This window comes from Lepidothrix coronata, unplaced genomic scaffold (assembly GCF_001604755.1).
Source record: "Lepidothrix coronata isolate B3197 unplaced genomic scaffold, Lepidothrix_coronata-1.0 Scaffold175, whole genome shotgun sequence".
Lineage (NCBI taxonomy): Eukaryota > Metazoa > Chordata > Aves > Passeriformes > Pipridae > Lepidothrix > Lepidothrix coronata.
The window spans coordinates 624,782-636,718 of record NW_016690355.1 but is presented as its reverse complement, the minus strand read 5'-3'; the positions used below and the strand labels follow the sequence as shown (position 1 = coordinate 636,718).

The following is an 11,937-nucleotide window of genomic DNA, read 5'->3' as shown; positions in this document are numbered from 1 at the left end:
TCAAAATTGTGTCCAGACAGTGGTCATTAACTTATGTTAGAAAATAAATCTAATCTCAGTGACTTCTTTGGAGATGGGTCCTGCAGCCCTCTGGGCTCCCAGGAGGCTCATGTGCCATTACCCCGACCCCACTGCCTTGCATAGCTCGAGCCCTACACAAGGAGCCCACCTGGACATGACCCTGTCCCTGTGCCTGCTCGAGGGGACGCCATGCCCAGGTGACAGATGTGTGGTGTCCCCAGGACAGACTGAGTGTCCCAAGAGCAAACTGAGTGTACTCAGGGCAGACTGAGGGTTCCCAGGATGGGCTGCAGGACCCGGCCGTCTTGCAGCGTCTCCTCTCAGCTGGGGAGAAGAAACACGTCGGGTTTCCCCACAAGGACAGTGGCTGCCCATCCATGTGTGGGTATCCGGGGGGCCAATCCACCCTAAAGAAAGGGACCTGTGACAGGAGTGTCCTATAAAACCGGGACTGGGGCCGTCGAGTCCAACTCTTCGCCCGTCTCCCTTTCCACACCAGCGGTCGGGCAGCCCGTGGTGGCTCCGGGAGGCGCATCCCGGCTCGGGCTGGGCGGCTGCGGGCGGAGGAGGGGCCGCCGCCTCTTTAAACTTGCCGGGAGGGCCGGGCTGCCCCGCCCGGGGCAGCGGGGGTTCCTCAGCGCCCGGCGGGGACGCGCCGCCCCCCGCCAAGGCTCTGCTCCACGCCGGCCCGGGCGGGCGGTCCCCGGTGCCCGGCAGCGCCATGCGGGGCAGCGGGGCGGCGGGGCCCGGCCGCGGGCTGTGAGGGGACCCCGCTCTGCCCCCGGGGGGAGCCGGGCAGCGCCGCCACCTCCCGCCTCCCTCATCCCGCCTCCCTCATCCCGCCCGCCATGGCCGCCCGCGGAGCCGGGCGGCGCGGAGCCGAGAGGAGCGGCAGTGCCGGGGTCTGGCCGCTGCCTGGCAGCGCCCCGTGAGCGGGGACAGCGCCCCAGGAGCGGGGACAGCGCCCCGTGAGCGGGGACAGCGGGCGGCGTGTCCCTGCGCCCGGTCCTGCCCCCCCGTCCTCCTCCCGGAGCGGGGATGAGCGAGACCCGCGCCAGGGGAGTCGCCGCCTAGACCGGCAGCCAGGATGGTGCCCCTGCAGCCCCTGCCCCTCGTCGTGGTCCAGGGCGTCCTCCAGCTCGTAAGTCTCCCATCCCTGCGGCACCCGGGCTCTCCCGGGGGGGCTTCGGGGGCACCGGCGCCCTTCCACCGGGTAGCGCGGTCCCCTCGGACTGGCTCCGAGCAGCCCCCCCAAACCATCCTTCCTGCAGCCCGCGACCGATTATTATTCTTTTTTTTTCCCTTTTTCTTTTCTTTTTCTCTCTTTTTTTTTTTTCTTTTAATTAAGCGAGCTTGCTTCTCGCCGGGCTGTTTTGGGATATGGGACGCTCGCGTGCCCGTGCCCAGCGCGGCCGCGGGGGCCGGGATGCGCCGGGAGCCGCCGGGTACCGCGGGCGGGGACGGGGGGATATGTGTGTGTGTGTGTGTGTGCCGAGCATCACCCGAACTGTCCGCTCCCGAAAAGTTTTCCGCTCGCCTCAAGCGCCTCTTTTCGTGTACGAGACATAGCGAGTTGTGCAGGTAGAGCCACCTGCGCTTGGGAAGCTCCCCCGTTAGTCTCGGCTTGCTGCAGCGCAAGCCAGGTGGTTTTTAATTTTTATCAGAAACTGTGCGACCTGCCAGTATTACGCTAAATATTCCTCTGCATGCGGTGGGGGAATGCGGGGACTGACGTGGTGGCAAGGTGAGATGCAGACTGTGAAATTCAGGGCTCTGAAGGGAGGGAGGCAAAACGAGGTGCGCGGCTGGAGGCGGGCGAGGAGCTCAAGTTCTCCCACGCCAGGAGTGCCTCGTTCGTGGAGCACTGATGGTGGGAAACAAATGGATTAATGCTCCTGTTCAGGCGGCAGGAGGGGTTAAAAAGAGGAAAAAAATGTATTTGTAGAAGAGTTTGGCCATCTTCACTTTAATTTCGAAATCCCATTTTAACTTGGGGTGAGTTTTGGTTTTACTGCCAAATACCTCCGCTGCAAAGTTATACCTCTCTTCCCCAGCTGCCTTGGACCCGAAAGTTTGTCACCGTAGTCAATAGGGAGTGTGTAATAAACCTTGAAGGGATTAAACACCCTCCTTAAGAACTGGAGTCTAGTATTACAGCGTGAGGTGATTGATTAGTTTTTGAGGAAGCTTATGTCAAATTCTAATCCGGTTCTGGATTGTGCTTGTCGTGTAATGTTTTTTGCTCCAGCACTTTATCATAGCAATGAAGTAGCGAGCTGCAGCCCTGCGATAAGGCACACATTTCTTTCACACTCGCATCCTTTTGGACAATAAAAGGCTGTTTACATTCTTCACATTCCTGCAGCCCAGTTTCCAGCTAAACAACACGCAGGGGTGAGAGATGGGAAAGCAGAGCAGCAAATGGATTACAAAGTTGCTGAGCAGAAGGGAACTGAATAAAAACGCTCCTTCCTCATGCCTGCAGCCTCTCTCACCCCATCTCACACCTTCCTCTTTATTTTTGTTTTAAGAGATATCAAAAGGGATCGATTTAAACCTGAATCATCAGGGATCGGGTCTGTTACAGAGTGTTTTATGGATGATGTTGGGAAGTTTCTTGCTGTGGTTTTACATGCTGTAAGTGAAGGCTGGCTAAAAGAAGCAAAGTTGCTGCCTTGAATCAAACAAAAATCATAAACAGTCACTGAAAGTTCCCAGGTGGATGTGGCACTCAGCTCACCCAGGAGGATTCATTTTTTTTCTGCATTCTTTATATACAAACCAACAAGGTTTTGAACTCAGTTATATAGCTTATATAAATTAGCTTATATAGCAAATTAAAGCAAAATGAGAATGTGTAAGATTTTTGATGCATTTTAGGCTTACCTTGTAATGCTAACCCACTGCTAAAAAGTTGTGTAAATACCTTTCAGCATGGTCTTACCAGAACATCTGGTTAACATCCGGTTAAAGTTTTTGCTTACTATAAATTAAAATATTTGATGTTGGTGGTAATGTATTGAATACAAGTCTCTGCTATTCTTTGTTCTCTGGCCAGTATTTGTAGGGACTGGTGGCTTCTCGGAGTCTGATTAGGAGCTTTAGCAGGCAGGCATTGGTGTTACTGGTTCTTGACTTTTTCTTTCTATTTTTAACCAAAGATCAACATGGTTAATATTATTCAAGAGTAAAGGCTCAGCATTTCAGCCAAGAAATAAAAAAATCATTGGTTTCAGTGTTGCAGTACAGTAGCATTCTAGTAAGCCATAAATGCTATCACCAAACCCTTTCTGATGGGGCAATCTTAATTTTTTATAAAACATGTAAGAGGTGTCAGAATGTGAAATATTTTGGCACTGTATTTCAGTGAAGATAGAAGTACCTTTTATTTAATAAATTGAATTTCGAATAGTGCCTTGCCTTTCAAATAGCAAAGTGTGCTGTCTGCTTACCTACTTCCTAAAGATGCATAAATTAGGATGAAATCCATGTGAAACTTCATAAATTTGAGGAGATTATGGCAGAGAGTCTCACTGAATTTCTGAAAGCAGTGTTAGATGATTTTTTTATATGCTGTTCTGTCAGAAGTTCATGTTTAGTACCTTTAATAGAGTGTAGACGTATTTTTGTAACATGTTCCTGGATTATTATTTTGATTACTAGTTGGTGTACCAGTATGCATGCAGCATAAGCACATATGTATTTCCTCAAATATTTTGCATATTTGGGCATATGTAACAGTAAGGAAGCCTGCTGTAGAGTCAGATTAAGGTGCTAACTTGCTCCTGTATAAATGGGTTAATTTTAAAAGTCAGGTTTACCTTATGTTGACAGTATGGAGCAAAACAACAATTTGCAATGCACAGCCAGTACTTGTCTGGGCTGCTATTGATAAGAAGATGAAGAATTGTTGTGTTGTGTTATCACTAATAGGTACTCTTGCTTTACCATTAATTTTCACTATGCTTTTCCAATTGTCACGTAATTGCTGAATGCCCTGTTAGTTACCTCTTCACAAATAATAGAGTTCTACATGTTGAATATTGAAGAGAGTGAAGTATTAGGATAATGTAGTTTATAGTATTCCTGATAGTGTTTTATTAAGTAAGCTTTAAATACCTTAAAGGAAAGGGGGCTTCTCCTACTTACCTGGGAATATTACTTGTCATTTTAAAGAAATCTTGTTGAAAAAAAAAATAAAATGCTGTCAGTATCCATTATTTCCTTTTCATGTTATTAGTTTGCACATTTAATGCGTCATGTTTCATAACGTTGTTTAAAATAGCTTAGATGGGGTCTTCAAAATGCGTGATATTTCCCTCTTTCCTTTAGGGAAGAAAAGAAATAAAAGCAGTATGCAGGTTTTGAATCGAGAAGCAGAGTTAGTTACTGCTTTGTCTTGGCGAGGTAGTTACAGACAGGCACTCAGGCAGGACCTGTGGTTCTGTAGGGTCATCAGGCACCATAACTATTTGCACAGTCTTGCATCTTTGAGGTCTGAAATTAAGGAAGGATCACAGCAGCATTTTCCAGTGCCTACAGTTAAGTTGCACCAGCATTTCTATCAAGAAACTCCCTTCTAACATTATCATTGGGCAGAGTTGTTGCTGTGTTAGAAATCCAGAAATCAATCATTTTACAAACCCTTAAAAGCAGTTGATTTTTTTTTTCCCCAGTAGTGTTTGCATAGATAAGAAATAATTGGGAAAAAATGACCAAGGGTGTTATTTTAAGACTTTCCTCCACCAATTTGAGAGTACAGTGTTTGATATGAGGGAAATTCAGTGATGGATTGTTTGTCTTGGAATTTCAAGGGCTGAAATTGTCTAACAAACTGGTTTTTGTTAAAGTTAATGAAACAAAATTTTTACAGAAGTTTTTTTTTAACAGAATTTAAGGTTCTTAATAACTTTAAGCTGAGAAGAATATTTGCTACAGTAGAAGACATTGCTTCATAAGAAGAAATCACTTGAAAACTGAGATAACACTGCCTTTCCATTTAAAATATGTATACCCTGTAAGGCGTAGAAATACAGAGGTATGTTCCTCCTGGCTAATTTTGTCTTCTAGCCCTGCAAACATATTCCAGGTAATGTGCCCTTGCAGTGAGAATCAGAAATAGGCACCATGCAAAACTCTCGACTCCATTTCAGAAAGGTAAATGCTTCCCTCTGGTCATCTTGAAGCACACGGCTGAAATTCCATCCCCTTTAATTTCAGGGGGAAATTTGTCATGAAATATATTGGGCCCAACCTTTCATTTGGTTTATTTTGTTATTTTTCTCGATGCTGTGGGCATTCTAAGCCTATGTTTCATTCTTGTGTATTAGAGTAATGTGAGTAACTCAAGGAATTCAGGCAGTTTGCAGTTGAAGACAGATCAACAAATGCTGGTTTCAGAAGTTTGAGAATTTATTCCCCTGAATGAGAAGTTGTGTCTTAAGGTGGAGGGGGCCAGGTTTAGTTTACAGAGGGGGTTCACAACTCAACCTGTCCTCACATCATGTCTGTTGACCTAGTTCTGTGGAATTGGTGGCTGATGTTTTTCAATTTGACTGAAAATTGTTAGGTTGACTGGGACACAGAGAGGTTAAGGATCCTGCTTAAAATCTGTACAGAAAGTCTGTTTGATGTCCAGTAGACCACAAGACACTCCAGGCTTCCCTAGCACAGGGCAAGTAAAATCCAAGTCTCAATCTTTCCATGTGTAACACGCAAGGAGTTTTTCTGCCATTGTAAAGCACTTTGAGAGATGTCAGAGATGTGCTGTAAGTGTAACCGACAGGGAAGTGAAATGGAAAGATCAGTGGAGCCCAACTGCTAAACTGGGATGCACTGATCACTCCCACCTTCCTGGTTTTCCTCCTGCACCTTGGTTTCTGCAAGAAAGGAACTCAGACATGGGAGTCAAAAAGGAGCAGCAGAAACCCCTCAGTAGAGGGACATTCAGGGTATCAGAAAGACACAATTCCTCTCTAGTTGCACCAATCTCCTGTATTGTTGAAAATTTTACCTTTAGTCAGCACTTTATAAGCCAAAGTATGCTGCTTCTTGTATGAGAAGAAGCAAGAGCTGCTCAGCATGATGTGGGGAATGAGCACTGGGGTGTCAGCAATGCATGGTCTGTGGGTGAGGTGTTAACCCGCATTTGGCCCAAGTGTTTAAGGCATGGTAGTTCTTGGGCACAGCTGGTAAAGAGTTGAAATCAGGAAAGATCACTGCTAGTCCAGAATGGTTTTAAGACAAAAGCTGTGATTCCATAGCTGTGGGTTGCATCTTGGTCAGAAACAGAGCGAGCTCTCCTGGTGCTGAGGGAAACCTGTCGCTTTGGATCTTTCCACGTACTTGTCAATGTATCAAAATCAAAAGCAGCGAGGAAAAAGGAAGATTTTTTTCCTTTTTGTGCCTGCATGCTTCACAAGACAGTACATTTGCTCTGTTAATCCATCTTCTAGTCCTGATTTTTGCCGACTTCTTTAACATACCACTTCACTGTACCAATTATAAAGCACAAATAGCAGCCTTAAACTTTTTACCACATCAAATCTTGGAGAACTGAGTGAAATCTAGCAGAACTGGAAAAGAGGAAAGTTCCCCTTTACATGACTATTAAAAATTCATCCTGAACTTGATTTCCAAACATCCTATTTTGAGGCAGCTCTGGCCATTCACTTTGAATCTTAAATATGTGTGTTTGTTTGTCCAACCCCATTCTTCATTCCCATTCGGTTTCCATTTGCTCAGTTTCCCACTGTGTTTGTAGCTATAGTTCCTGTAGTTTGTTTAGGTAGTTAAAGAAAATCAGGGTTGGACCTGCTAGTTAGGCTCTGCTTCCAGCAGAGCATCACTACTGCAAAGTAAGTCCTTGAGAGACACATTTCAGCCTCTTAGAGACCCTTTCCTCAATTTAGGACTGTTTACACTTGCAGGTTTTATCTGGTACTCTAATCTGTAAAAAAATCCATTTATCAGTTGGTTCCTCGTGGTTCAGAAACTCTTATTGTAGTGTTGTAGCACTGAAAATGTGATAACATCCGTGCAGTCACGCAACACAGTTGTGCCTACAGCTGAGTCACGCACCGGGGTTACACCCTGAGTAATCTGAGCTGATGGGGGACCCTCAATACAAAGGTGCAGCCCAGGAGTCTGCATCTTGCAGGAGGAACACAGGCTGCAGTCCTAATGTTCCCCTGCTCCCAGACTCCACATACAAGGCACTTGGGATGCTGGAAAATTTATGGGTCCTGTGCAGAAATACGGGAATTGTCAGCACTCTGCCAGGTGAGCAAGAGATGGGATGGAAGGGGCGGGTGTGTGTGAGTTTCTGGGTGAATCTCACACAAAATCTGTAAGGTCTGCAGGTCAGGAGTTGGAAAACAATGTTAATTCCTTTCCTGTAGGGAATCTCCTCGTGGGCTGGTGTTCTGTGTCAGCTTTAAGCTCAGTTGCAGTTAACAAAAAGGTTCAAGGAAACAAATTAAGAATGGGGAGGAAATAAAGGGCTGTGAAGTTGGATCTGCAGTTCAGACTAAGTAGTTCTGTCCTTGCAGCAGAGATTTCAGTGCTGGTGTGATGCTCTGCTCTTCCTGGAATGGCAGTACTTACTGTAAATACAGAATTTGAATGATTGACTATAATTTGAGGTAGAATTAAGGAGCTGTTAGAGCTGTAGTTCTTGAGATAGGTTTTCTCTTTGTTCCAAATGATTGGTAGTAACAGAAGCTATTATTAGCTGGGAAGTGAAAATGAAAGAATAGGGAGAAATAAAAAAGAAAACGAAGAATCTACTGTCTCTAAAATCGGTTTTTATGTGTATTGGGGGCAATTATGGTTATTGTATCATTGCAGTGCAGATTTGAGGCTACTTTAAAAGCTCTAATTCTGCTTTTCCGGATCCAGCATATTTCTTTTATGTTTACAATCAGCTGAGAATTTCTTTACTTGTTTTTGGTGATGACCAGGTATTTCTAATATCACAAATCACCAGTATAAACACGACCTTAATTTCATCTGACTTTACCCATTATCTAGGAAAATAAACCACTTGTGCATAGAAGTGCTTCTATATTTATTCTGTTATTAAGTAGATTTAAGGGCTTTTTATGGTTTTGATGGAGAAGGAGCTGGCTGTGCTTGAGGGTGACCTGGAGGAAAAAAGCCCTGGGATTTTGCTGAGGGAGAAAGAGATGAATGCAAGAAAGAGGAAGATGATGGAAATAAAACAATGCCTTCAGCAGTTGAACTGAGCCTGGGCAGTTAATGCAGGAGGAGAAGGACAGACAGACTGACAGTAATCAGGAATATTCCCACAATTACACTGAGTTCTACCTGTGTATGAACCTCAGGAGGGTGAAATATGGGACCTCTAGTGCTGCCTGGCTCTTTTCTCCTTACAAGCACCTGCTGGTTGCTTCTGTTGTTCGCTACATATCTCTGGAAAGTTGGAATTGCTATTTCTTGTGGGGCTTCAAGGGTCTCATGGCCAGTGCTTTTTTTTCTTGAGCCTTTAGTTGTAACTGTTACTAGTGAGTGTGTTCTTCCACCACTGGGAGCCTAAAACAGATAAAGTATTCCCAGGTTGAATTTTCTCCTTACCCCAGGCAATTGTTAGAAAAAGAAACCTCCAAAAATTGTAGTACAGGAATAGGTATATAACAGTAATTTTATAGTGCGCTGTAGTCAGAATTCATGACACTTCTTAGTCAAGATGTCTTACATGTGTGCCATTATTGTTTTGGGAAATCAAAGAAACAAAATAGAGCCTCAAGGCACATGTCTCAGCTTCACCTCCAGTAGACTAGAAGAATATTCTGCACAGCTGATTCTTTCCTTCACTGGCCCATCTCCATACAAAGGCAAAAAGCTGCTGAATCTGATCTTAACTGGCTGACAACAGGGGCATTTTCAGAGTGGCATAATATGGATCAAGGCAGGAGTGAAGCCCAGCCCTTCAGTCTCTTGAGCAAAGTGTGCCAGGGAGAAGGCTAAAGCCTGTGTTGTTTTCCACTCATTAAACTAATAAAATGCTAATCAGCTCTGTGGAAAGATTCGCAGTAGATAATGTGACTGCTGTGGCATCACTGAGTTATCAGGTGTGTTAGCCTCGGCCACTTTAAATTAGGTGATTGAAACACCTCTTTTTCTTTTGAAGCCTATTCAATTTCTTCTACTTTTTTGACTCCTTTCAATTCTGTCACTGCTAAAGGCAAGGAAAAGACTGATGTTAAACTCCTTACCAGGTTGGGACAAATCCTATGATACAGCTGCTATTGTATTCCAGGCTCGGCTTCATCCCACTGCTGAACTTCTGTGTAGTTTACATTAAATTAGTCTTCCCGTATTGGAAACATCCATTTTTTTAGTTAATTTTGAATCAAAGTGCACTCTGTTCTGTGCTGAATGACAAATCCATCAGTCTTCTTTGCATTCCCCTGGCTTGGGTCTGCTCCCTGCTGTAAGGAAGTTTCTGCCCCTCCAGGGAGCTTTTCCAAACTGCGGTCCCTTGTGAGCTGCCTGCTTGCTAACTCTCTTTCTCTCTCCCTCCATGCTCCATCTTCCTAAAGTTTTTTTTTTTTTTCCAAGCAGAGAATGTTCAGTTCCTCTGGGAGAAGCAGCAGCTTCCTTGCTTTCCCTCTTCCTTCTGGAGATGCTCAATCCAAAGTACAGTAGCCAGCAGCAGGTAGAAAGACTATATTCCTTTCTACTGCTCAGCTTCAATTTTTTTTTATTTAAAGATTTTTAAAAATTATTTTTTTTTATAATTGTATTTAATTTTTGTACAGGAAACTAGTAGTTAGAACCACCTTTCCAGAATCTATTAGCGGTCATCAGTTCAGCCTTCACTGACAGCTTCTGTCCAAGCTCTCTGGTTAGCGGATCAATCCAAAGGTTTATTGGCTCTGAGTTGTAGATTGTATAATGTAGTTCCAGAATGTTTCTATTTAAAATGGTCAATTTTTAAACCCATTTGTCATGATTCAAAATCTGAGTGGATATCCACTATTATAACACACGACTGGAATGTGATATTTTTTTTTTTAGAGGAGCAAGTTTTACAGAACTTCAGATCCTATATACTCTGCCCTCAAAAGCATTTGTCTCTAAAAAGCATTTTTTTTCCTCTGTGACACCCTTTCCCTGTGAAGGTCTTGCTGTGACAGTGAGCTGTGGTGTGTAACATTTAGACTCAGACCAAGAGATACAACAAACTGCATTTCTTCCACATTAACATCCTGGGGGCACAGAAGGTATTTGATTTCTTTACATTCTCGCTTCTCCCCCCTAGAACCCGAAATCCTGGATATTTTTTTTTCTACAGCAGTTCTGGTGAAATCACAACTGATGCTTTTCCTTACAGTCCTTAAATAGTGGGAAATTCATTCTCATCCATCTCACTCTTTGAGCCTTTTCTTATTTTTCTTCTCACTGGAATTCAGTATCCGGTTCCTGGCACCAAACTGAAGTTAGCTAAAATAATACCAATGTGTTGAGTGTCTGACAGGAGAATAAATGCATTGTTGAGTTAGGACCTATTTGATTTAAATTAAATTAAATGCCTCTAAATGTAAGAATGAGAAAACATGACATACCTCATACTCAGATCCATTTTATGGTGTTCACCCTATAATCCTTTTATTCAAACACGCATGACCTATGTGTTATCAGCAATGGACAGCTTAAGACTGCTGTGACTAGGGAATTTAAACTCCATATTTTATTTAATAAAACCTTTTTGTGGATATTGGATGGGATCTGTTACTCTCCTTGCTTAGACTGAAGGTTCAGTGTTGCTGCTTTTAATACTTGATGTTGAATAATGGGGGAAAGAATGAATTTAAAATAGCTAACTTTGTATTTATGATGACTAAGAATACCAATCTGCAGAAATTTGCCTTCTGGAGAGTTTGCAATATTCTTCCAATCAACAGCAGGAGTTATATTTTTGGTGGAACAAAAAGATTAACATGGTGGAAAATAGAAATATAATGGCAATTGTATCTTTCTTGTACTTTGACGGATTGAATTGTCTTGTCCAGTTCAGATTTATTTTTATTTTTTTCAATGAAGCTGGTAATTGTGAAGGAGATTCAATTTTTTTTCTGTTTAGGTATTGAAACTGTAGTCCTGATAACACAACCCACTAGTCACTTAGCTGACTTGTCCCATACCAGTGACTTTGACATCCTTCTGTGATTTCAGGGAGTGTTGAGATAAACTGAGTCTGTGACTAGGGGTTAATAAAGCCTGCTCTTTTATGAACATGTGCCCCATGCCCCAATTTCTGTCTTACCTACTACAGTTATGTAACAGAAATCTAGTTATCCTTGGGATCACCAGCTCTGATCCAACTAAAGTGCACAGAATGGCTGAACAGTTATTTCAGTGGGACTTCCTCGGTTTGAGAATAACAACTAAATGTGATTAGGAATTTTTCTACGCTTCTGGAAAATTCAAAATCACTGAAAGATAGTAGAGAAGTTATCAATGTCACAGCTTTGAATCAAACACCTGCAGAATGGTGCCTGAGAATGAAATTTAAAAAGTTCCCCACACAGAAAGGAGATGCCTGTAAGGTCCAGAACCCTGTTGTGGGTCACAAGGATGCCCACTTTCACCTAAACTAGGAGGCTTTTTAGGAGTAGCTGGGCAGCCTAAGGTAGAACAGCTATTAATGACTAACTAATAAATAGGTGATAATATCTCCATTCTCTCTGAGCAAATAAGTCAGTGCTTATCCCCTAATTAGGATAGCAGAAGGGAAAGTGAGCCTGCATCTCTCAAGGCAGTATCAAATTTATCAAGGGAGACAGGATTCTGCAGGAGGGTCCTTTTGGGGGAAGAGAGAGAATAGGTACAAATTTGTTCATTTATTTTGGTGGGAGGTCAGATATGAACAAATTCAGTGAGAGCAGGAAG

General features: G+C 43.6%; 1 protein-coding gene across 2 annotated transcripts in view; it reads left to right on the top strand.

The window, feature by feature from the left end:
• Positions 1–987: 987 nt before the first annotated feature.
• NXPH2 (neurexophilin 2) overlaps positions 988–11,937 on the top strand; it is a 36,131-nt gene continuing 25,181 nt past the window's right edge. Inside the window, exon 1 of one of the 2 annotated variants that reach the window (XM_017830203.1) lies at positions 988–1,162. In XM_017830203.1, coding sequence (XP_017685692.1) covers positions 1,109–1,162 — 54 coding nt within the window. In that variant the 5' untranslated portion in view covers positions 988–1,108. Of the gene's footprint in view, positions 1,163–1,685; positions 1,766–11,937 lie in introns of those variants that run through there. The other variant, XM_017830204.1, reaches the window with a different exon arrangement.